The 27,496-nt window shown below is 39.0% G+C and overlaps 1 protein-coding gene across 2 annotated transcripts in view; it reads right to left on the reverse strand.

Moving 5' to 3' along the window:
• The window catches only part of pacs2 (phosphofurin acidic cluster sorting protein 2), a 76,763-nt gene that overhangs the window by 16,519 nt on the left and 32,748 nt on the right, over positions 1–27,496 (reverse strand). For both annotated transcript variants that reach the window (XM_042500102.1, XM_042500101.1), the window contains exons 2-7: positions 10,034–10,121; positions 8,154–8,243; positions 6,664–6,789; positions 2,741–2,903; positions 2,376–2,449; positions 2,111–2,191 (exon numbers count right to left, since the gene is read on the reverse strand). In XM_042500102.1, coding sequence (XP_042356036.1) covers positions 2,111–2,191; positions 2,376–2,449; positions 2,741–2,903; positions 6,664–6,789; positions 8,154–8,243; positions 10,034–10,121 — 622 coding nt within the window. The remainder of the gene's footprint in view (positions 1–2,110; positions 2,192–2,375; positions 2,450–2,740; positions 2,904–6,663; positions 6,790–8,153; positions 8,244–10,033; positions 10,122–27,496) is intronic.

A 27,496-nucleotide genomic window follows, 5' to 3' on the forward strand; every position in this document is an offset into this window, starting at 1 on the left:
AATACCAAGCTGTCACTGTTCATTTTAAAATACACTTTTTATATTTCACGGCTGGATTGAACCCTTTGAAACCAGGATGAATATCAGTTTTCGTGTACTGCGTTCAGAAACTTTTAAAATGAATTTAAACTGTGTGCAAACTGAAAAAAAGGCAATCAGCAACTTGAAATGTCTCACACACTGGAAAAAAAATCTGTAAAAAGTGACAAAAAATGACCTGAAAATGAGCTTAAACAGAGAGATAATCAATTGAAAATTATTAAGTAACTCAATTATTAAATAAATAATTGATCATTGATTCAGGTAATTTTTTTGTATTTTTTTATGATTTTCTTGCTATATTTGGGTTCATTTCTTCTTAGGTTGCTCAACGCCTTCATTCCATTTTTTTATTTTTTATTTTTATTTTTTAAATCAAGTCAAATTGCTCGGGTTTCAAAGGGTTAAATCAAGTATTGAACCACAACAAACTTGAAAGTGTTGGGATGAAAGTCACATTCTTGAGAAATGCACTTATTTGCTTCTTGCTGACAGTTACATGTGAAGATCGATATCACTCTCATGTCTGTGTATTAGCTCAGTTCAGCATGAAGGCATGAAACAGAAAATGTGGTTCACTCCACAACAAAATTCACCGACCAGCAATGCAACAGCTCACTAATAAACACGTTTACGTCGTCACTGTGAGGAAACCAGCAAGACGCAAATAAGTAATTGTACCTGGCCAAGAAATAGCCCATAACCCCACTTTACTGTAAGGGTGTCAAAAGTACTGATACTTCAATCATTTTTCGATACCACACTTTTCAAACGATGCAATCTGCTAATTGCACATTTAGTAGTATTTAAAGTGCAGAAGCTATAAAAAACCCTACAATGACCACCTTGCGGTTGTATGCCTCCAGTGAAGTCGCAGTTCACATCCAGACTCATATGTAGCCATAACACATCCAAATATTGATGTTACTACAAAGAAGCTTAAATTCTGAGACATAGATACTACAATCAGCACAGTTTTAGGATTCGTGTCACCAATTCAGTGTCTGACCAAACGCCTCTCCTCCTGTTTCTGAGATAAGATGTTGAATTATCGTCAGAAAATTGAACATTATGATGTAACAGTGAAGTTGACCTTTTTGATGTAAAATGCCATCACTTCATCATTTTTATCCTATTAGACATTTGTGGGGAATTTTGTCAGAAATAACATGAGTTTTTGAGTTACGGCCAAAAAAAACATGTTTTTGGAGGTCATAGTGACTGCTGACTATCAAATTCAAATCCGTTTATCGTTGAGTCAAACTGGACGTTTGTGCCAAATTTGAGGAAACTCTTAATCTATTTTTCATGTTATGTTTTATATGATATTATGTTCACAGAATGAAACATATGGGATCACCGTGACCTTGACCTTTGACCACCAAATTCTAATCAGTTAATGCTTAAGTTCAAGCCTACATTTGTGCCAAATTTTTGTTAAATCCTCCAAGATGTTCTTAACATGCTGTGTTTATGAGAATGAGACAGGTACAGTTTCACAGTGACCGTTGACCCCCAAATTCTAATCGGTTTATCGTTGAATCCAAGTCTACATTTGTGCCAAATTTGAGGAAAGTCAAGCTGTTGTTAAGATATGACGTTCACGAGATTGAGACAGACAGGGTCACCATGACCGTCACCATTGACCTTCGACCACCAGATTTGAATCAGTTCATCTCACGAAAATGAGACAGATGCAAGATCACAGTGACCTTTGACCAACAAAATCAAGTTCAGCTTATTGTTGTATCCAAGTGGACGTTTGTCAAATTTGACGAAAACGGACAGCAGAGGCAGAAAAATCTTATTTTATGTGGCTGGGACTTATTTTTTCTTTTTGCTGCGGTATCAAAAAAGCTATAAAGTATCACTTTCTTTTTATAAACGGCTATTGTATGAAAGGTTAAAATTCTGGTATCGTGACAACCCTTGTTTACTGCCATTAAACCAGAGGTCACTGTGTGGGTCCCCTGCACAGACACGGCCTTGTTTGTTTCGCTGTAGGTGGAGATGCTCAATCTAAACACTTCCATGTATTGTTTTTTGTACTTTAGTTGGTCTCGTCTCTTACTCTGGTGATGGAGGGCGTCCTCACAATCAACCTCCTCTGCTTCTTTGACTTCCTCACATCGTACTCGTCATCCTCGAGATCCTGGAAACAAAGAAGACGAGTTAAAATAAAGCGTCACATCCCCAATGAAAGGATGATGCATTATTTACGCTTGTATGTCTTGATGTTTTTCTTTGCGGTGAAAGTACAGATGACGAGAATGATGTAAACAGATTTCGTGACCCTTAACAGTCTGCCGGCCTCAGTGACCCTCAGGTGGACTCACCTGTCCCTGCACGGCGTCGTCGCTGGCCTCCTGCTCTGAGGAGAAGCTCTCGTACTCCTCCTCTGAGTAGTTATCTAAAGCAGAGAACAAGCAGTGAGATTAAAGGCTGGAGCGAAGAGAGGCCTCATACATATTTCAGCGACCTTTTTAAATTCGGCATGCAGCCAGGCTCTAAATATACATGATGTACAGTACACACAGATCTGTATGCTACCTGAGTTTTATCGCTTTCTGCACGATTAAAAAAACACCCCGAACCCTGTGAGCCATGCTCCGTTTAAAACATCCAGTTTATTCTGTGATTACAATCGCTCGGTTGCTGCATTAACCTCCAAACGCCGGGGGTAATGGGGGGCAAAGTTTACCGGAGCATTTGATCTTCTGTCCTCCCTGCAGAGCTGCGTCCTCGTGATCGATTGGCTGACTGGACAGAGAGAAGATCCAGATCTCGGCCACCTTCCCCAGCATGTCTTTCTGGTTGCTGCAGAGAGGGAGAACCTGGCCTCCTTCTGTCGGGTGCTGCATCACCTGAGAGAAAGCAGAGCAGAGGCAAAGCGTGAAGGAGGAGAGGAACTGAGAGAGGAATCTGTCACTTCAGTCAGACTGAGAGATCTGAGCTCGATTATCAGGACTTTTGATTCTTCATATCCCCAAATATTATCCCATACAAGAAATGTCCACCATACAGACACAGAAACTGCTAGAAAAATGTATGATGATTTTTTACGACTTTTTTTAAATTCAGAATTGCAGAGATATAGAAGTTTTCCATCCACTCTATATACCATAACGTATTGCTGGCACAGAGATAGTGGGTGAGTAAATCACATACTTTTTACATTCAGGCCAAATTTAGGAGACAATGCCCATACTAGAAACGGAAAAGTCTTTCTTTTGCATTTTTAAAAAAATCGGCATTCATATGATATGATGATGTGAAAATGATCCTCATGTACATGAATCTGATGGAACAACCCAAAATGCTGTAGTATGCATGACAGACCAGCACCTGACCTCAAAAAAGAAAAAGGCCTCGTATTTCAATTTCAATTTTTGCATTTTAAAATGAAAATCCAATAACCACCCATTTTTTAAAAAATTTTAATAACCATTTTTGAACTGAAAATCCAACGACCAAAAGATATACGGACCGATTTGACAAACGAAAAATACAATTTTAGAAAAATACAAATTAAAAAAAATTGAATTAAATTTTCTCTTTTTCATTTTTGATTTGGAAAACTGAACTTAACTGAGTGTTACACAGACCGACCATCCTTGTTATCCCATTTTTTTTTTGTTTTTTTTAAAAATTTGAGCACAAATCAAATATTGGAAAAACGAGTTATCTGTTTTTATCATTTTGGTTTATGAAACAAATATAAAAAAAGTATTTTTTTTGTTTTATTTTGAAAAACTAATGCATGGTACACAGACTTGTGTTTTATGGTGTGCAGACAGTAAAATCCCCTGAGGCAAAATTTGTGATTTCGGGCTTTGCAAATAAAACTGACTTGTCCCAACTCAAAAGCCATAACTGCATATTACTGAGGGAGCAAGGAGAAGACTTGATTTCAAAAATTGTTGTATTTTAATTGTCTTGATTTGACTGATTTGTCGATATTAACCTTTGTCTGAGCAGAAGGCGCCTCTCTTCAGACTCTCTCTGTTACCTTTTCAACACAAACCCACACATTCACACCTGGGAGCTGCTCGCTTTAACCACCCACAGTTTTCTGCTGTTCGAACCTCCACTGAAGCAGCCGCGCCACCACACAGGAGCAGTGTTCACTGACTGAGAGACAGTCATTCATTCTGGGCATATTTTACACTGCAGAGATAAAAAACTCTCATCTCCAACTCAGGTCACTTGAGGACAGCACCGCCCCGAATCTGGACGGCTCTGGCTGCTCTGCTGCAGTCCTGTGAGACCGTGTCAGCCTTCAGCTGTTTACTCTGTATCTTGTGTGGTATGTTGTGTTAGAGCCTCATAGTATCCCTGAGTTTAAAAAGTGAGAATCATTCCTCTTTTGTGATAAATTAAAGCTCTGTGTTTCTGATTTATTTTTTTCTCACAAGCACAGAAATGCTTTTTTTCCTCTCTCAGCGGCTGAGGTGTGACCTTAATTAGCTCCACTGAGCTTTGTGAGCCAAATGGGAACTCCTCAGTTTATTAGAATCATCTGCACTGAATAATATTCATCTGGAGGAAGTCTCTTATTCTCGTGTGTTCTTGGTTTTCTAAAAACAAGCTGATGACAAAGGAGAAATCATCACTTCTTTAAGGATACATTGGAAAAACAGTGAAAATATTTAAAAGATAAAAGCATTAAACCAGAAATGACCTTCACTCTGAATGTTTCTGCAAACCACAGATACATTTGTACATTATTTTGAAGGGGATCAATGAGACTTTACGCTTTGCAGCCGTGTGGGGTGAATGTGTCGTTAGGTTTAGGAACAAAAAGCACTTGGTCATGGTGAGGAAAAGATCATCTCTTGGCTTAATAAAAAAACATTTGGTGGCTGAAACGCCGCTGGGAAACTCTGCTATGCATCAGTGATAAACACCAAAGTTTGGTGCCAAAAACAGTCATGGAAACACTACGATGTGGGACTAAAAACATCCAGGTTCACTGCCAAAAATACTCTTGGAACAGCTGCGATGTGTCATTTAAAACATACAGGTTTAGTTCCACAAACACTCACAGAAACACTTACGATGTGTCTCTAAAAACACCCACATTCAGTGGCAGAAACACCATAACGTGTCGCCCAAAACACCAGGTTCAGTGTCACAAACACTCGTGGAAAAGCTGTGAGGTGTCGCTAAAAACATTCAAGTTCGGTGGCTCAAACACTGCTGGCAACGTTATGATGTGTTGCTTAAAAACACCCTGTTTCAGCGCCAGAAACATTCAGGAAACACTGAGATGTGTCACTCAAAACATCCTGCTTCAGTGCAGAGGACACTCTTGGAAATGCTGCGATGTCTCCCTAAAAACACCTGGGTTTGGTGCCGCACACAATCGAGGAAAAGCGGAGATGAGTTGCTAAAAACGCCCAAGGTCAGCGCCACAAACACTGGTGGAAACACTGCAATGTGATGCGGAAAGAAATCCAGGTTTCACAGCTCAAACATTGCGGGTAAACGCTTTTTGTGTCGCTAAAAAGACCTTGTTGCAACAAACACTGGCGGAAACGCTGCGATGTGTCACTATAACTGGAAGGTCTGGTGGGTCAAACGCTGCTGAGAAACGGCGCAATGTGTCACTAACAGCACCCGGGTTTGTTGGTTCTAACACAGCTGCAAAACAAATCTTTGTCTGAGAAAAAACATGCAGGTTCAGCGGCACAAACAGCGCTGGACGGTCTGTGAAATACACTCATGTTTGTAGGCTTATATGCCGCTGAAAAACACTGCGATGTGTCTGCAAAAACACGCAGGTTCTGTGGCTCAAACACAAAGCCATCAGGCGGGTTTCCATTAACCCTCAAACTGTACAAATTGAGGGTAAAATGCGCCTAATGAAAACACATCAATCTCTAAAAAACTTGCGATTCAAAAAAGCCATATTTCTCAAAACTGCAATGGAAACACAAATAAGTGTTTTCACTGCAGTTTTGAGAATCTGGCATCTCACATGATGCTATAACTATGCGCTCGTCAGTAGGAACCGGCTCCCTCATGATGCAGCAGGCGCCACAAGAGCTGTTACTGCATCGCATAACTCTTCAAAAGCTGAGCGGATCATCTGGAAGTTTTGAATTCACAGTTCCTCTGTGAAATCTTGGACGATCGCCTCCCAGAAATCCCTCAAAAGTGGTCGCTCCCACGTATAAGGGGCTTGCCTTTCTGTTATCTTTTGCATGACACGCCTACATCGCCTTGGACTGGGAATTTTTCTCTATCAATAAAGGCAAAAAGGTCACAGAATAATCCTAAAAGGATGATAGTATTTTTTTCCAGACTGATTAAAGGACAAAAGGACTTATTTAAGACGTCTTTTTATAGAGCCAGGAGATAGTACAAAAGGGCACCGTCAATCCCCGGGTGAAGATGAGGAGGACAAAGCCCTCCAGTAAATGTCAACATCCACCATCTTTCTCATTATATTCTCGCGCTGCTCCCGACACTAACAGCCTGTTAGAGCTCCTGCCTGCCCGAAACTCCAAGACACAAAGTGCACCGGAAGTGAGCCGCCACCTTGTTATCCTCCGCATATACACAAGTGATTTCACCCACCATTAAAGTTCACAGCACGAATGCAGCGTGATCATAATGTACCTCGGCCATGTCGATAGATCCCACGGCGAGCGTCTTGTAGCCCAGGATGGTTCGGTTCTTGTATCTCTTCCGCCTTTGCAGCATGATCTGCAGCTTGTTTCCCTCTCGCTTTAAGAAGTGAGGATACTGAAGAGAAAACACAAGAAAAGTACTGATGAGAAGAGTTTAACAGGTAGCTTTAAGGGTCAGGTTGGTGATACTTTCTGTCTTTTTTATCATTAACAAATCCTATAAAAAAGACCAAAACCTGCACTGCAGTATTGTCTGTGTATCAGAGTGTGATGTATCTTATTCCTCTGTGCCGCAGAGCTCCATTAATGATCAAAAACTATTATAAATGCACGGGTGACATGTTTCTTTATTAAGATGAACACGTTTAGCGTAAGTTATTTTGACTTGAACCCACATTCACTGACCTGCTGCCATAAATACTCGCTACACTGTAAAAACACAAAAAAAACTTTAGAAATTACTCTATCATTTAATTATTTTGTGTTTTTTTCTCTACATCAAGTGTAAATCCCATAAAATACAGTAAATTACCAAAAATCTTTTTAAAAAGTTGTAATGTGTAAATTAACATAATTACTTAATTGTCCTTAAAGTTAAATTAAACTGAAGTCTATGTAAAAAAGAAAAAAAATACACATCATATTGCTTGTAAAAATGTAAAACCTTTGTCAGTTTTTTAAAAATTTAAAGTAAAACTGTAAAAAAAATGTATTTTTAAAAATGTTTTTTAAAGAACATAAATGGTTAAAAGTCTGAGGAGCCAAAACTGCAGCTGAAAACGATAAGTCATTCATTTATTAATTTACTGATTAATGTGTAAAGCCCCTGAAAACTCACATTCAGTCTGAGACAGACAAGGTCACAGTGACCTTAATCTTTGACCCCTGACTGCCAAAATCTAATCACTTCATCCCTGAGTCCAACTGGATGTGTGCGCGAAATCTGAAGTTACTCCCTCAAGGCTTTCTTGAGGTATCCCATTTGCGAGGATGGGACTACGAGCTGGCGAACAGACAACCTTCCAGCACGCAGACATAAAAATCATTCCTTCCCTTTTATGGCGCCTACATAACTACACAAAAAAATGGCAAAAAAAATCAATCAAATCACTATGCCTACCAGCAAACGACAACAAAATGTAATAAAACAAACTTTTAATGACCTGTAGTTGCTTCTTCCCAACACACCAAACACATTGTTGGTTTTGGCCTTTTTGAGGGATCATATTTGCCTGAATTATCTTTTAATAATAAAAACACACTCAAAAAAGATGAATCTCCAGACAGCAATTCAGCTTTATACAAAAGAAAGCTTCATATCTCATTCATCATCAAACAGCATCTAATGTAAGTAACCATGGCAACAAGTGCCATAAAGCTCAGCCCACTCAATGATCTCAATAAAAAACAAAACAGCAAGTATGAAAAAAAATTATCCCGAAATGAACCAAACCGCAGCATGGTGATGTTTGATTTTACCTGCAGTGAGAAGGTGAGAGCCAGATCAGTCTCCACAGACCCACTGGGGGGCAGCACTATCTCATGGGACCTTAAAATCCGTTTGGAGCCCTGGAAAAAAAAAAAAATTGGTTGTTGTTTGATTTTGTCCCCATGAAGTATTCTGCCTCTTCACTGTTGTTTTTCACTGCAGCAAAGGTGCACGACATAAATTATTCATCAGGTTTCAACACATTTTAAAACACCATGCAGATGTTTTTGCATGTGTGACAACATTTACTACAAGTATTCTATGGTGATTTTACAATTTTACAAAGCAACTATTACTATAAGCAGCTGTTTTAACCCTGTGAAACCTGAGAAAACTGACTTGTTCATGAACATAACAATAAGGCAATGAGTCATTTTACAAGAAATGACCCAAAATATTACCAAGAAATTAACTAAAAATTACCTGAAAATTGGCAAAAGAACAAACATAAATAAAGAAAAACAAACAAACAATAAACTATCCTAACCCTAAACAAAGCACTAAAAATAGTTGGGTTTTTTTCATCTTAAACATAATTTAAGTAAAATAATTATAAATACAATTTTCAGTAATATTTTTTCATTTTCTCTCTTTTTCTCACTTCGTTTTCAGGTCATTTTTCTCGTCACCTTTTATTAAATTCTTGCAATTTGCAGGACATTTCTTGTCAAGTTGCTCATGGCCTTTGTATCCTGTTTTCAAAATAAATCAAACCAATCAGCTCTGCTTTCAGAGGTTTAAATGTTTGTGACGGGTGTCTGAGTGCAAAAGTAAGACAACCCAGGTTTCAAAGGGTTAAAGTAGGATACCTGTTTGATGCACTTTTCCAGTGAAGCACGATAATGATTATTTCAACCGATACAGATTAACCGATAATTCCAGCTTCTCACGGTCGATAAGATACTGATAACGATCATTTCTTTTTGTTTGTTTTTCTTGCCTGAGGGTCTGAAAGGCTGAGATGTGGTGAGTACAAATGAATTTAATTTGTGTATTTTCATTTTTAAAAAAAAAACGCATTTCAGACAAAAAGCTGTGAAATCACATTTTTGAAAGTCATTTTCAGGTTTTTTTTCCTCTTTTCTTATGTCAACTTGAATTGTACAAAAATAATGCCATAAAAATAATAATCTGAGTTATAGAGGAACTATTTTGTGGAACATTCCCAAAATGTCAAGAAGCAGCACAGCTACAAAACCGTCCCTAAGTAACGTCTTTGTTGTGATCTCTGCATATTTACATGTTGTTCTGCTTGTTCTGGTGAAGAGTGAGAGCTGAGCGGATATTCGGAGACACCTGCGGAAACAACGGCGGAGACACTGACAGAGACACCGACGGAGACACCGACGGAGAGTGTGAGCGAAGGGGACATTCGGAAACACCGGCGGAAAATGAAAGCGGTCAAATCAATGCAGAATTTTTGAAAATTGAATTCAAGTTTACAGTTTTCTATTTTTCATTTTTGGTATGGAAAATTGAACCTGTAAGTGTTATACCCTTGTTATCCTCTTTTTTTTTAGTTTTTTTTTTTTATCTGAGCGCAAAATTGGAAATTGGAAAAAATAGTTGTTGCTATCTATTTTTTTTATCATTTTGGCTTCAACTTTCAATAAACATTTTGCTCAAAAAACATGTTTTAAAGGTGGAAAATATAAAAAAAGCAATTAAATATGGATTTTAAAGGGTCAACAGTAAAATATAAAGCAGTATCTAAACTCTCTTCTTTGGCCTGACATCAGGGTTTCGGTGTGTGTGTGTGTGTGTGTGTGTGTGTGTGTGTGTGTGTGTGTGTGTGTGTGTGTTAGATTGTTTGTGTGTGCAGCAGGTTTGTACATGGCCTCTCTGTTGGTGTTGTTTTGGTGCAACATACCTGAATTTTAACCGCTATGACCACAGAGATGAGCTCTTTATCAAGTTCTCTCATCACAACCAGCTTCTTCAGAGTCAGAGTGCACAACCTGCAGAGAGACGGAGGAAAAGTGTTTAGTGGTTTAGTTTCACTCCTCCGGGGCGATTTTTAAAATCACATGAGTCATTCACACAAACAAAACCGTTTATTCATTCAACAGTTTACGACTGAGCACAACACAGTATGTCAGGAATCAAAGCATGTCGTCAGGTTTAATGACTGTGCTGCTGTGATAAATTCATTAAAACAGCGTTGTGTTAATTTGATGCTCTGATGCTGAGCAGCTACAGAAAGTGTGATCAGGCAGAGGTCACTGTTTCACCACAGCACACCAGCATAGCTGATTTTATGAGCTTATCACAGATTTTATGATATCTGTGTGTTTGTAGGCTGATAAGTAAATGAGAAATGACTGAACAGCACGTTTGAGGTCATATAAATGTTGCGTATTGTTGTTTGTCTGCACGACGTCCTGCTCAGTTTTTAAACTTGTACAAAAACAGAAATACTCCCTGTTCAACTGCAACTTCCTTTGAGTTTTATTTCTGATTGTAGAGGGTACACTTGACACAAGAGAGATATTAACCCTTTGAAACCTGAGCAAAGTGGCTCGATCTATTTCAAAAACATGGAAAAGGGGCAATGAAAGAGGAAATGACCCAAAAATTAGCAATAAAATAGTAAAAAGTCTAAGAAAATTACCTGAAAATTAGAATAAATAAATAAATAAGACATGGAAAATGATTTTAAAAATATAACATAATATTAAATGTCTAATTATGACAATTGTAAATATAGCTTATTTATCCTAGTTTTTTTCATTTTTCCCTAGTTTTTTTTAAAGATAATCTTTTAAATCTACTAATTTCTTGCAATTTGTGGTACAATTCTTACCAAGTTGTTCAAAGACTTTTCCTCCAATTTTTTAAATAAAAAAAGCACCAGTTTGCTCAGGGTTCAGAGGGTTAAGTATTTAACTGGTGAAATTTAAAGGTCCTGGATGGTGGATTTTTATAACTAGAGTTAACCCCAGAATTATCGCTTTACTGTGCTTCTGCTAAACCACGTAAGCTGCAGGTAACCACCACGTAAGATCCATGTCTGTGAAAACACGGATGCTTCAAATACATCGTCCCCTCGTGACCCCAGAAGATCTATACAATCTCCAAATTTCCAAGGTGGACACCAAAGATCTGAGTCAACAATTCATTATCCGTCCTGAGTTATGACGCTGAGAAAAGGCAAGAAACGTGTTTTTGCAGAACATTATGATGTCACAGTTGATCCTCTGACCTCTTGGATATAAAATGTCCAGATTTCATCATTTTATTCTATTAGAGCATGTGTGTGAATTTTTAGCGTGAACTCTTGAATTATAGGCAAAAACATGTTTTATGAGGTCACAGTGACCTTGACCCTTGACCACCAAATTCTAATCAGTTGATTGTTGAGTCCAAGTGGACGTTTGTGCCAAATTTGAAGAAACTCCCTCTAGCCCAACTTCAGATATTGCTTTCACAAAAATGAGATGGTTGCAAGGTCACGGTGACCTTGATTTCTGAAAAACAAATTTCAGCTCATCGTTAAGTCCAAGTAAATTTTTGTGTCAAAGTTCAGTGACTTTTCTCTTGGTGTTCTTGAGCTTCGTTTCACACGAATAAGATGAATGTAAAGTCACTGTTAACCTTGACCTTTGACCACCAAAATCTAACTAGTTCATCCTCGAGTCCTCTCGAATGTTTGTGCCAAATTTGACAAAATTCCCTCGAGGTGTTCTTGAGATAACACGTCCACAAGACGAAGACTGATGGGGTCACCAAACGAAATCAGCTCATTGCTGAGACCAAGTGAATGTTTGTGCAAAATTTGGAGAAATTCCCTTGAAGCTTTGTTGAAACACATTTTGATACAACACTGGGACTATTTTCCAGCCAAGGACACAACGTCACCATCTGACCAATGTTTTCTGGGGTGGGCCACTTTTCTGCTGCCACAACTTGATCTAAAAAAGTAAAAAAAAAAATGTTTTCTCATCCAAAAATTTAACTGGTTACCGGAATAAGGGAGGAAGATTTGGCTTCAGATCACACAAAGGTTTCAAATTCCTTCACTTGTTAGTCTAACTTAATGTGGACCGAGGGAGACGCAGCAGGCTGAGCTAAATCCTCTTTCAGCATCGCTGTGTGTGAGCGGTCCAGCAGACGGGCCTCTGCCAGCAGAGCAGAATAGAGACACTGAGGCAGGAAGGTGGCGGGGCAGTCGGGGGGGCGCATTGTTAGGGCAGCGAGGTGGAGGGGACGGAGGGTGCTGCTTTAACAAGCCTGTCACGATTTTTTGAGACACTTCCTCACTAGAAGTGAAAAAGAAAAGTTTTTTTAAAGGAGCTTTTCTTTGGTTCTTTTGACCGGATCATTGAGGAGAGCTCACAATCTGGAGGCCTATTTTATCCAACCATTTATCATCCGCCTCTCCTTTTTTACTGCGAAATTAAACAGAATGACATCACTCCCAAATTATTCTGAGGGCACAACAACACAGCACTGAATGTCGTTCAGCAGCAGCTATTCATGAGCTTTATTGTCACACAGAGTAAAAGATTTGGGTCAAAACTGCCATGAGTGACAGAGGAGGGAGAAATGTGCTCAGCGCTGAGTGAGGACGCAACATTACATTACTTTGACTTTGGATGTTGTTCCCACACAAAATTTCAAAACATTTCCATAACTTTACAACTACCCAATTTATTTATTTATTTATTTTTTTTGCCCGGTGTTTTTAAAATGTATAACATTCAAACTCTATTCAAGCATCCCACATGATGTGTTCAAAGACCATCGGAAATTTGAAAATGCAACGATAATTTCTGGTTGTTTTTTTTTGCCATTTCCGGCTGTGATAAATAATGACTTTCTGGCAAATTTTAAAGAAAACATCAATAATTTCAAGAAAAAATAAACAAACAAATCAATCCAAAATTTTAAATTTTCTATAAAACTCACCCAAACATTTTAAGTAAAAAAAAATCTTAAAAAAAAGAAGGAAAAAAATCCAAACTTTTTAAAGTAAGTATGCATTCAAAACTCATTTTCTGAAAAAAAAATTAAAAAATAAAAATTTTGTCAAAAAGAAAAAAAATATGGAAAAAATGCTTACATTTTTCTATAAAAATGTCAAAAATAAAAAAGGGGGTAGACATGCATGGAGAGACAGAACGTGGAGAGAAAAAATGAAGAAACATACACACTAAACAAATAAACAACATCACCAAAACGTTATCACACGCTGACGCATATTAGAGTTATGCTACGTCATCAGCTGCAGAAAATAAATTCACCATTATCTGACATTAATGTAATTACATATACTAAACACAACACAAACTTTCCATGATTTTCACTAGTTCTTTTACTTTTACAGGCCTGGAAAATGTGACTGTGAAATTCCCTGACTTTTCCAGGTCTCCCATGACTGTGGGAACCCTGGATGTAATTTAACTCCTCTCTGATTCTCCTGTTTTAAGAACTGGAGGCAGAAAGGTGAAGCCAGCAAACAAAAGGAAAAGCAGCAGCGCTAACAAGTCTTTTAAAAACCACACAGTGTGCTGAGTGACATAACGCTCCAGCAGAGGGGCATCAATCAGCCCCGAGAGAAAAGAAAACATTGGGACGGGCAGAGAAGAAGCGGTGACAATGGCAGGTTTGAAGAGTGCTGAATGAAGACCTTTCTCTTCTTCAGCTGAGCCCAAGAAATCTCAAGCACAATGGACACAAGCCAATGAAGGCGCGCATTGTCTTCGGCTCTCACACGAGACAATACGCAGCGTTCTTGTTAGTCCCGTTTTGTATTCTACCCTGTTCCCATTGGTCCCAAGCCCACAGCACCATCTATTTCAGTTATGCTAGGTGGCTGGATGTTGGTTTGCGTGGGCGGCCAAATGATATCTGCCACAAAGGCTGCTCTGCTAAGAAGTCACTTTTTTGTTTTTATCCCTCACAATGGGCACGAGCGCTGCACGAGCTAAACAACAGCGCTGAAATGTTATTTCTAACGAAGCACCACTTCATTTATTGGAGAATCTGCACTGACCCATTTCTCTTTGGTTTTTTGGCATAAATCTCAGATGAACTTGAAGTGGGAGTGTTTTCTGGCTTTTTTTCTACTTCAATCTTTATTGCACAAACATTTGTGACATAAACATGTCAGTTATGACAAAATAATAACACCCAAAACAAAACAGAACAAAAGCTGCCTTGGTGCATATATATTTTGGATCCTTAATGACCTGTAAATCTATTGATAATTGTAAAATCATCCTTTTGAGTCCATTTTTCCCATTGGTGACATTTTTACAACAAAGTTTGTTCTGTTTCACAGGAAATATTTTGGTTTCCATACTGATTTCTACTGAAACAGGTTTACTGGAGTGATATGCCACATCAGAAAAGTGTCAGTATGCTTCTAACAAAGTGCTTATGAATTTCCTACATCAGAGGGGGGCGGCTACATCTGACAATATCTGTAACTTTCCGAAATATAAAACCCCAAAAGATTGATCAAATAAAAGTAGAAATAATACAACAACTCCTGATACAGAACACAAGCCATGCAAAGTAACAGGAAACAGCAAAACAGTACAAAACCACAGCACAGCAACAACATACAGCTTTTTAGCACAAATAGTCAGCACGAAGCAACGACATTTCGACATAACATGCAGACATGCAGAGCAGCGACAGGAAACAGCCATAGACAGAAGCAGAGATAAAATACAAGAGTCATAACATACACTCTTCATAAAATGTTAAAAGATGCAGTAATGGGTTAAAATATGTTTGCATGCACTAAAGCGCAGGCAGGACATGCAACACAAAGTTAGACAGGAGCTCTCTCAACATCGACCAGTTCCAAAAACCGTTGTCTCCTTCAGTCCAAAAAATGTAAAGTAGAGCCCAGCTTTAAAAACACCTAAGCTTCCATATTTAGAAGCAGACGAATAACAAAATACGAGCTGTATGTGGTATTCTCGACAGTGTTGATGTCCACCGTTTTGGGCTGATGAAGTAGGCAATGAATAATATGAGTGTTATTATTTCTTGTCATTTGAAAGGCAAACAGTGTTTGAATGTCGGGCCAGAGACGTGCATGTGGCTCTTCTGAAGGAGACGGCAGCGTTTTATCTTCTGCCATGATCTTGATCAGTAGTAAATTGAATGGGGGGTCATTAAGGGGTAGAGCCGCACCTCCTTTCCATCTGTGGGGCTTTGATCGGCTCTTAGATTATCTTATCTCTCGCTGATGGACAGTCGCTGTCGTGTGTGTGTGTGAGCTGAATGTGAAAATGATTTATAGTTAAAAGTGTCAGTAAAGGTGGAAAAAGTTTTGTAGCCCAATTTAAAGGTGCAGAAGCGCATACATTTATTGGAAATGTATTCCAGTAAAAGTAAAAATACTCTGCTGAACAACTACTCTTAGAAGTACAATTTATTTAAAAAAAAATTATATATATATATACTCAAGTAGGCTGCCATGTAATGTAGGTAATGCAGCACATTACCACCCAGCACTGCACCTTTAAATGGGTCCTGATGACACTTTTGGACATATCTAGAGGTTATTTAGAGGGACAGTTCACATTATTTGAAGTGGGGTTGTATTATCGATAATCAGTCACGACCCCCCAGTACTGAAACAGAGGATAATAGTATGACTGCGGTTTAAAAAAAAAAAACTATGTATCTGTATAATATTATATTTTAACCACCTAAAAAAGTTTCCCCTGGCCACCAGACTCCACTGAGAAAAACAGTGATTTAACGTCACTGAACACAGGAGCTGCTGGTTACGGCTGCCGCAAACGGTTACTCAGTTAGTTTTTGTTATTGAGTGACTTTGGTGAATCTGAACTAACACTTTTAAACACCAAAGTTGCACAATAAATAAAACTAAAATAAACGAACTGATCGAGGCAGTGGTAGAGCAGCAGCTCCTGTGTTCAGCAATGTTAAATCACTGTTTTTCTCAGTGGAGTTCTGGCCTTTAAGAGCACAATATAACAGCTTTAGTCCCGTTCTCAGTCACAGTCACCGTGATTTTTGGTTACATTTCAGACATGAGACATAAAGTTTTTAAGTATAAATGGATTTAAAAAGACAACGTGTATGTATATGAAACTGATTCAAACCCTGAATTAGAAGCTTTTCTGGGTGACGCCAGAAAAAAAACAGTAAAGCAGAAGAGAAGAGTATCAGTTTCAGCAGTAACTGCAGCCTGGTCGTCTTCTCTGTTCCTTCTTTGATACACAAACAAATATATGAGTACAATGCAGCCTCTTTTCACTCCGAGCTGCAGTCGAGGACGCCCTCGCTGCCACCAGTTAGTGCAATCGAGCACCGAGCGTCACAGCTGCTGTCTTGGCGCCGCAGCAAAGCAACCTGTTCCCTGTCCCGTCCCCTCGCTGCAGTCCCCGAGGGACCCCAGTCTGCTGAAACACACAGCCCACCGCCTGCAGCCCGACCGCTGCCAGATCCTGATCCAGCGGCCAGCTCAGCACAGATGCTCTGGCAGGAGCCGGCAGGAGGACCGGCAGGAGGACCGGCAGGCCTCAGTCCGGCGCTGTGATAGCACAGTCACAATCAGCTCGTCTGCCAACGACAACAAACCGACAGGAATTTGTTTTGATGCAGAGACGTATCAACACCGTACCCGACGTAAACACACAGCAGAGGGGCCACAGGATGCAAACTGTGAATGATGGGTAATACTACTCTCAGTGGTGAAATTTCACTAAGGAAGTACAGTACTTGAGGTACTTGTATTTTGCTTGAGTATTTCCATTTTTTATGCTTCCACTCCAGTATAGTTTGGAGGCAAATATTGTACTTTTTATTCCTACTCATTTATTTTAAAAGCTTAAGTTACAAATTACAAAGTTAAACGACAAATTTTAAAGCAGCTGATAAACTCTAATGTATTATTATGGTTTAACCCTTTGAAACTTTGATCAACATCACATTTCTTGTGCAGCATTCAAAAGCCTTTGCAAGTATTTAAACCCTCAAACCCTATACAAGATCAGTTTGCTTTCTCTTAAAAAAACATGGGGAAAAGACAATGAGTAACTGAAAAAGTAATCTTCAATAAAACTGCAAAAAATTGAAGATTTATAAAATTATTTTAAATAAAGCTACAGTGAAAAAGCCCAAAAACCTATATTTATAATTATCATAATTACATATTTAAAATTATTTTTACAGAATTATTTTTAAGCATTTTTTCAGGGTTTTTTTTTTTTCTTGTTTTGTTTTACTTGTTTTTTTAATGCAATTTTTTAAGCTAATTTTCTTGTGCTTTTAACTTTTTTTTTTTTTTCTAATTTTTGGGTCTTTTCTTCTTAAGTTGCTCATTGCCTTCTTCCCAGGTTTTTGAAAGAAATAAAGCCACTTTCAAAACATCCATTAGCCTACTACTACAGCTTCAAGCCTTTTACAATTACTATAACAGCTGCTCTTTAAACAAAAACAGCTATTTTACTGTTACGTGTACACGTTTACGTAAAGTCAAGGCACCTTTATTTTTAAAACCATAAACACGTGTTTTGAAACTTAGCTGTAACAGTGAAGAAAACGTAAATACAGGCGTTGTTTTTATGGTCGTGGTTGTCCTTATAAAGACAGTGTCAACATGCTTATGTAATATTTACCATAATATCTGTTTACTGTATCAACATACGAATGTTTGCTGACATGCAAATTAGAACTGAGCACAAAGTGCAGCTGAGGCCAAACGTCATTGGTGTGCAGGTATTTTTATCATAACGTAGTGTATCAGGCGAACTGAAGTTTTGACAACTATGATGGCAACTGATGAATTCATCCTGAGCGGGGCCTGACTGTGTCCACCAAATATCATGAAAAATAGACGGTTCAGCGCCAAAGTTGGAAAAAACAAACAAACCAGCCCATCAGGAGAATAACCAAACAGTCAATCCGCACCTGTCACTAGTATTGTTTAAAGTATTGTTTGCAATTTGTCAAAATGTTTAGAATTTGAAAATCTATCTAAATTTTATATTTAAAACCTTTCACAATCTAGGAACAGTTAGAGAAATGGAGGAAAAAATAAAGTCAGAAAGTGGATGATAATGGCGACTGTGTGGAGGTCAGATTACATAAATATCAGTTTCACCTTCTGGATTTGCTTCTTCTGTTGACTGTGAGAGTCCAGCAACTGTACACCAGGAGCTCCGCTGCTGCACCGAGCAGCAAGCTGCACCATAATGAGATTTCCATACTTCACACTGCCACATCCTGCTCCTCTGCTCACTCACACACACAGACACACACACACACACACACATGCACTTAAAATAGATGCTTGGACCCGATGTAAGAATTGAGTTAATAGTGTATCAGATATCAGGAGAGGAGCCATGATGGGTATTCCTCCCAAAGACAGAGAGGTGCATTTATTGTATGTGAGTCAGTCCTGGTTCTGCAGCTGGAGTGAAACGAGTCCAGTTTCAACGCATTTGAGCAACAAAGTGCATCCAAACTGCAATTGCCAACTAAAAGCCAATTTGAAGCGCGTCATATTGATGCACTTCTTCTGTTCTGACATTTCCACGAGGGCACCGCAGTCAGGAGAGCTGAAGCATCAAGAGAGCAGCGCAGCGGAGTGACGCATTTCACTGACATACTTATTTGTTTAATGTAGTCTCTTCTCTTTTCACAGTTTCTCTCCGCCTTCTGCAGTCAAACTGTTGTTAAATCTGAGCAGCAAACTGACTTAAATTGCCACGGCTCAGTCGTTTAGAAATAAATGTATTTGTAATTTTATTGTTTACAAAAAGGATGGCTGATTTCCAAAAGCGCTCCGACTGAAAAACAGAATTACCGCCTCAGGGTTATAGTTTACATCCACGTCTGTAACGCTTCAAACACACTTTTCCCCCGACTGCACAGAAGATCTCTACAATCAGCACAGTTTCAAGGTGGACACCCAAAATTAGTGTCACCGATTCAATATCTGACTAAATTTCTCTCCCTCTGTTTCTGAGATATGACGCTGCGTAATGGCCAGAACATTACAATGTCAGAGTGAGGTTGACCTTTGACCTTTTGGTTATAAAACGTCAGAACTTCACCATTCCATCCAATTACACATTTGTGTGAAATTTGGTACAATAAGCGTTTGAATTCCTGAGTTACAGCCAAAAACATGTTTTGTGAGGTCATAGTGACCTTGACCTTTGACCACCAAAATCTAAGTCAGGTCATTGTTGATTCCAAGTGGACATGAGTGCAAAATTAACAAAAATCATGTTCACAAGATGGGACAGACAAGGTCATGGTGACCTTGATCTTTGCACACCAAATTCAAATTAGTTCACTGTTAAGTCTAATTGGACATTTGTGGAAATTATGAAGAAATTCCCTTCAGGCCTTTTTGAGACATTGCATTCACGAGAATGGGAAAGGATGGATGGACGCATGGACAGACCGAACGTCTATCCAAAGACTTAATGTCTCTAGCCACATCTGCCATCGGCACGGAGGCATAAAAACACAAAAAACATGATCATTTAGCTTAAGAAAGAAAAAAAGAAGGAAAAAAGTCAGTTTTTCTGAATTCTGACAGATTTATGGTTCTGTAAATCTGAGTTTTTATACAACAGCAGCAACACTAAACGTGTATGATTGAGTTGGAGACTTAGTTTACAGGGCAAAGGATCAGCTGGAGGATTTATTATTTCATATCTCTGCATTCTTTTGATTACATGTCACAGCCGAGCTCGGACAGAGATCAAAGGTGTTATTTAAAGTTACAGTCCCGTCTCTCCACTGCGGCGCTCTGTAATGGGATTGAAGGACAGTCACCGCTGTTTCAGTTCAGGCAAAATGTACCGAAACTGCAATTCAGAGATAAATAACAAAGCGTTCCATATCATCATAAGAGATTGGACACGTCATGCTTTTTTTCAGACTTTCAGTCTGTGCGAGAAAATCCAATTTGTGAATCTCCTGAATTGAAATTGGATTTAAGCCCATACGCTGCAATGTTCAACAACACTTCAAGGCTGAGCAGCAGCAGGAGGAAATGATTTCAAAGCACTTGAGAGAGGAGCAGTCCTGACTCACTCCCCTCGACCTCCAGCACTTCTTACACAAACCTCAGTGTGGCTGAGCTGGCGCAGCAGCCTGCATCAAATTATACTGTACCACCTTTTCTCTGCAGCTTCACTGTTATTATTCTGTCCAGAAACTGACATCTGAGCTGGATTTGTTCACCAGTGTGTAAAAGAAAAATAAAACATTTTTCAGTGTTGCCTGAGAGTCAGAATTTCTCAATATTTGTGATGTTTGGCATCAATTCTTCATGTTTTGGCAGATTTGAGAATCCACATTATCCCGGCTCTCTTGAGAGATGCAGTTAATTTAGCTGATTTTCTGAGCTAAACCGAGCCACTTTGGTCTGCAGTAATTTATAATTAGTTAACTGGCCTTTTGACAACATTGTGAATGCATTAATTGGTGATTAAGAAGGGGATGTTACACAAAAAAAAGTATCCAGATCACGGTCAGATTAACCAGCTAGTGGGCCCCTGGGCACTTGTTCCTAAACTTTACTTATGAGTTTATCTCAAAATATGGTTAACCCTCTGAAGACTAAGCACAATAGCTTGCTTTCGGTCAAAAAAGAGGGTAAGAAAAGACAAGCAACTTATCAAAAGATGGCCTGAAAACTTGCAAGAAATTTGTAAAAAAATTACAAGAAAATGATCTGAAAATAAGCCAAACAACATTTGCAAGAAATGAGTAAAAACTTACAAGAATAAGAAACAAAACTGATATATAAATATAGTTTCCTGGGCATTTTTTTTTTTTGACAATATCAAATAATCATCCCTAGCTTTTACTAATTTCTTGCCAAGTTTCTTGTTGGATTCTTCTTGCCAAGTTGTCCATGTTTGAAAAAACAAGTCCAATCAATTTTCTCAGGTTTCAGAGGGTGAAATGCTTGTAAAAGCCCCTGAATGCAGCTCAATCTTCAATCCAGGTTATTAAAGAGTTAAAAACTGAAACCTTGAAGGTAATCTATTTAAACTGCACAGGCTAATTTCTGTACAGTGAACAAAAAACATTTCCCACATTTGGACACCTGAAAGAGTATTATTGTACTTTTATTATGAGTAGGGCTGAGCAATATGGAGAATATCAAAAATTAAAATATTTTTTTTACCAGATACCTCAATATTAATATTGCAGTTATATTGTAATTGTTGACTATCGGGGCTTTCAGAAAATATTTAAACATTGAGATTTTTAAAAAATAACTATCAGTAATGTGGATGTAATGACTAAGCAAATGATAAGTTCAGATATTACATAACTTTACTGTAACACAGCCTTCAAAACCAGGAAAAGACAACATGTACAATATCCGAAATCTGAGATGAGACAAATCTGAAAGATGACATCTGGTCTAATATCAACATACTGCCACTTACCAAAGAAAAATATGTTTAAATGTAGGCCTGACTGAATCGTCACTCATTTGTCGGAGTTCGTCTGTGTCAGTAAAACTCATGGTTTCAGGGACATTACAGTACTGTTTGTTTTGCTCTTTCAAATATTCCCCAGTATGCTTTGCGGTCTGGTGACTGTGCAGAGAAAGCCACACATGTCAGCACTCACTCCTAGATTACACACAGCACACTGGCACTTCTTTTCCTTCCAAAAATTAAATACTTTTTCCTGCAGCTGTAAGCCAGAGGGAATGACTTGCCTCTGCAGAACATAATTGTACTTCTGTATGGTTGATGTGTTGTTGCTGAGTCTTTGTAAAGCAGCGTCTATAAAAAAAAGCCAAATATCTCCAAGCCTGATTTGTTCCACAGCCAAGCTCTGCACAGTTACATCAACAATTTCATAAACTCAGATTCAAAAGGCTCAAAAACGGTCAAATTTATGAGTAATTCTGCCCAATGTGCTACAATGCCAAACCACCACCAGCGCTGCTGGATGCAAATATATCACTACAGCTGCATTCCCACTGCACAAAAAACCTGCTAACATCTGGCTTTTTAATGCAATGGGAATGTGTACAATCAGCATTCACACCCGGGTCAAATGACTCTGCAGTAGACACGCGTTTTTATCACCTCCAATCGGCATTGATGGGAACGCAACGCCCAGGTGAAGGCACAAATTTCAGCTCCTTAACCAGCGAGAGGCAATGACGCGTCATCACCAAGGACTACTGTCCATCTCCTCCTAAGCAGCACAAAAGCCGATCCAAATACATCTGCACCGAGTCTGAAAGGGGGACATCATAAGTAAGAGATAAATAAAGAGAAGAAACCACTGAAAAGTTTTCAGAGGACCTCTGATCCTGCTGCTTTTTACTGTTTACCTGCACACACACACACACACACACACACACACACAGGCCAGCTTACAGAAAGGCAGACTCGCTCTCCAGCAGTGAGTTCAGTGACAGTGGGAATACAGCCAATGGCTCATATTTAGCAGGTTTACCTGTGTTTTAAAAACCCGCATGCACGTGCTGATTTTGTTGGGAAAGGGGTATATGCTGACATGCTGTTAACAAGCTAACCTTCTTATTACCACAACCACAGCAAACGTCAACAACAATTTTGTTTAAACAGTGTTTCTAGACTTATTATAGGAGCTGAGCTGGATATTTTTAGGATTAAACAAAAACACACAATCTTGCCAAATTTATGCCACATGCATGAACACAGCCTAAATGATCAAAATAATGAAAATTAAAAGCATGTAAAGTGCCAAAACAGTCCCAAAGGGTTAATAATTGCCTTTGTTTGTATATTTCTTAAGAAAGAGCTCATTTCTATCAATTTTCCCGCCATCGAACAATTCTGTTTCCCTGTGTCAAATAGCTTCAAACTTTAGTCATGTTTCAATCCGCTCATGGATTCACATCAGCGACCTTTGGGTCACTTTGATGTCACCACACTTGACCGCTGCAGGCCGGCTGAGTCCAGCTCGAACCACGAAGAGCAGGAGGATCTGATTACCTATAATATTTGAAACACAAGACTGGTTGTAAATCGACAGATGCTGCACATAAAGCAGTCAAACACACACACACACACACACAACTACAGAAACATGAACACAGCACTGATGGGAAAAGGTCTGTGGTGCTTTGGGATTTTGTAAAGTAAAGTAAACAAATTATCGGGTCCAAACTGACCATGGACAGACTGGACAGCCGCTGATAATAATATTTAAATCTGACATGTTTGCTGCTCACACGCTGCACAGATTTCCAGCGGGTTGCCATGGAAATACTTCTTTCTCCTCCTGATGTAGGTTAACAGGCAACCATCAGTTGTGAATAAGTAGAGCGCAGTCAGACAGAGTGTGTTTGTGTGTGTGTGAATCTGAGTGCTCGTCTCTTTACAGGCTGGAATGCATTAAGAGCCGATTTGAAGTGCGTCATATTGATGCACTTCTTCTGTTCTGACATTTCCACGAGGGCACCGCCGTCAGGAGAGCTGAAGCATCAAGAGAGCAGCTCAGCAGAGTCATGCATTTCACTGCCACACTTACCTGTTTTAAGTAGTCTCTTCTCTTTTCACAGTTTCTCACCGTCTTTTGCAGTCGAGCAACAAATTGGCTTAAATTGCCACAACTACGTTATTTAGAAATCAATCTATTTGTGAATTCATTCTGTCTGTGTTTACACAAAGGGATGGTTGTTCTCCAAAAGTGCTCCGATTAAAAAACGAGAGTTACCGCCTCAGGGTTATATGCCTCCGCACACCAGTCAAGTTGCACTTTGAGTTTCCATTCATGTGTGAAAATATGGACGCTTCACACACATTTTCCCCCCAGCAGCACGCAGGATCTATACAATCAGCAGTTTCAAGGTGCACACCCAAGATTAGTGTCGCCAAATTAGTATCTGACCAAATATCTTTCCTTCTGTTCCTGAGTTAGGATGCTGCGTAATGGCCAAAAAAGTTTTTTGCAGAATATTATATCACAGTGAATTTGACTTTTGACCTTTTGGATATAAAATGTTATCACTTCATCATTATATCCTTCTATCCATTTTTGTGAAACTTTATCATAATTACCATTTAATTCTTGAGTTATGGCCAAAAATATGTTTGATGAGGTCACTGTGACCTCTGACCACCAGACTCTTATCAGTTTATTTTTGACTCCATGTGGACGTTTGAACCAAATCTGAGGAAGTTTGTTCGAGGTCATCTTAAGATTTTGCAATCACAAGAATGAAACAGATGCATGGTCACAGCCACCTTGACCTTTGACCACCAAAATCTAATCAGTTCATCGTGGAGTCTAGGTGAACGTAAGTGCTAAATTTGAAAAAACTCCCTTACGGTGTTCTTGAGATATCGTGTTAACAAGAATGAGACAGACCAGGTAAAATTGACCTTGACCTTTGACCTATGACCACCAAAATTAGATCAGATCATCCTTGAGTCCCTGTGAAAATTTGTGTCAAATTTAAGGAAATTCCCTCAAGGCGTTCCTGAGATATTGCGTTCACGAGAACGGGACAGACAGATAAGCTGAAAACATGATGCCAAACAACAAACTCAGAGACAAAAACCTTGAAACCCCAGTTTCAGTATTTTGGCCTTGATAACGGCAACCACACATCCTGGCGGTGACTCAACAAAAACCAGACATGCTGGCCTTTTATTGCTGAGCGTACAAACGGCTGTGTTTGGCACTGCTCAACATTTGATGGATGGATGCTTCATCCCCAAAGAAACTGCCTCTGTGAAGAAAGGAAATAAATGACATTTCCCGTCATTGTTCCCTGAATCCTGCCTGGATTACTCTACGACTGTGACGGGGGGAGCTGAAAGTACCCATCGCCTCGAGGTATAAAAGCCAGAAATGGACGATTCATAAGTAACCAGTAACACCTTCCCCTCCGGTCTGTAACCACGGTCAACAAAAAATGTGTACAATGCATCACCTCGTGTTATTTCCGCCACTCACCGAGTTCACTGCTGTTGTGTTGCAGGTGATCTTTGTTCAAATAACAACAGCGTTAATGTTTCTACTGACAAACCTTTGGTGGTTATTAACCAGGACAGGAAATGTCCTCTGTTGTTGTTACCCCCTGCAGTCTGACACCTGTCACACTGCTGACTGACGTGTGTGTTGACCTGTTACGGCCGCTGCCGACCCAACAGTGTCACGTTCATTCACACAGGGACGTGCAGTTACTCTGGCTGACTCTCCGAGTTCAAATGAGCCACACGAGTCAACAAAAATCTACTGTAGGTAAGTTAGGTAACAAGCCTGGAGACAACACTGTGAATGTTATAACTGTGAATTCAGAGATTAAAAGACACTACACATTAACCCTTTGAAACTTGGACTGACTTCGGTTTTCTTGTGCTGCATTCATACACAATTCACAAGGGGGAACTTAGGGGAAAAAAGGCAACTTGGCAAGAAATGTACAGAAATTGCAAAGAATTAGTGAAAGTTGATTATTAGAAAATCATCAAAAAATGTGGAAAATGTCCAACATGTTTACTCAGGTCTCAAAGGGTTAAGTATCCTGATCAGGGCCGGATGAACCAGCTGGTTGGCCACGGGGCAAAAAGTGAGTAGCAGGCCCCTGTTCAACCACACATGTTCCCTAAATTGAGAAAAATGGAGAAAAAGCTTGTGTAACCCTTTAAAAACTGGAACGTCATCAATGTTCTTGTGCTGCTTTTACATGTTTAAAAGTACGTTACAGAATGATTATTTCTTATTTTAAGCACCTTTCCTGGTCATTTCCTTGTTTTTAAAATTTTCTTATTCATTTTTTCCCACTAATTTCTAGGTGATTTTCTTGTAATTTGTAACTTCAGAATAAAAGCACCATGGGTCCCGCTTTGATTTATTTAAGTATAACAATACTTTTTAAAATACTTCATTCAACTTCCTTATAACTGTATTTTATTAAATGTTATTATAACAGTTATGTATTCAACTTCATTATACGTGAGCAGCTACTTTATTTACTTTACTGTAACTGCAGTTCATTCAATAATGCTGTATTTTAGTAGTTAAAATAAGTTTAAACGGCATTTAAAAATATCAATATATATCGTGTATCATGATATGCCCTGAAAATATCATGATATTATTTTAAAGTCATATCGCCCGGCCCTAAATTAAAGACACACCTTCAAGTGTACGGAAATGCAAATCTCTAACTCTCGTGTGTCGAGTCAAACTGAGTCAAGACGTGTTTGGAAAAGACGTGCATCCTCCAAGACGTGTATGGAAAAGGTGAATAAAAGAGTATTTTTCAACAGTTGCAACATCACTGGAAAATAACTATGACGTAAGAAAATATGCTTTTAATGCATTTCATCCTCTAGGCATTACTTTAGGTAAATGTTTTTGTAAATATGCTCCAGTTTGTGTGTGACCATCTGTTTTAGCGGATGTTTGTGACGGAGTGCAGCTGCACGTCTAAAGAAAAAGCGGGTGTATTTATTAAGATGTTAAAGTGTTTGTGTGTGTTTATATGAAAAAATCTGCTGTGTGTTCGTCCATTCTGTAATCTGACATCTGAATATAATCATGTTTCGTAGTTAACATCATCTCCTGACCCTGCCTGGACCCGCCTCTCATGCAGCTCTGATTTTTCCCAGTTGTGTTAATGTTGTTTGAGCCGGAGTGACCTAAATTCTCACGTCTCTTGGGGTTCTGGAAAAACTACATTCCCCCTCTTCACTCTCTGTGTCCATCTTTCCTTCAGTCGGGCAGTCCTTCCCCCTCTCTCTCTCTCCGTCAGTCTGATTCAAACCATCTCTCACTCTGTGACTCACTGAGAAAAAACGTGAAAACAAGTCCTGAGAGACGCTTTGAAAACTCCTCGGCTCCAGAGCTGAGTGCATTCTGAGAGATGGCATTTCTCGATAGAGTAAGAGGAAACTTGGAGCAGCTGAGTGTTTTTTCTGTCAGATCCTCCACCTGTCAGAGAATAAAGTGTGTCACAGGAGAGGTGTGGCACCTGCACAGGTATTCACTTAAGCCTCGGGGAGCAAAAAAGTCTCACTTTCTCCATCACACAAAAAGTTTCTGTGGAGACGCCTTTGTTGCACATAGAAACATAAGGTACTGTCAACAAATACAGAAGAGAGAAAAAAAAACACTTTTTTTTTTTTTTTTAGAGAAAAAAAAACACTTTTTTTTTTTTTTTTAAATAAATCAAACGTAAGCTCAATAGTAAACAGTAATGTTAAAAAAACAGCAGTGACTTCTGCATAAATTCGTGACCGGAGGCTATGAAACTACTGTTCTTTCAGTCTAAGAAGCAGAATGTGTGCCATATTTTATGATAAGCTCTCTGTGAATTATCCCTTTAAAAACCTTAGCAAATTGACTT

The sequence above is a fragment of the Plectropomus leopardus genome, chromosome 14 (assembly GCF_008729295.1).
Source record: "Plectropomus leopardus isolate mb chromosome 14, YSFRI_Pleo_2.0, whole genome shotgun sequence".
Classification (NCBI taxonomy): domain Eukaryota; kingdom Metazoa; phylum Chordata; class Actinopteri; order Perciformes; family Serranidae; genus Plectropomus; species Plectropomus leopardus.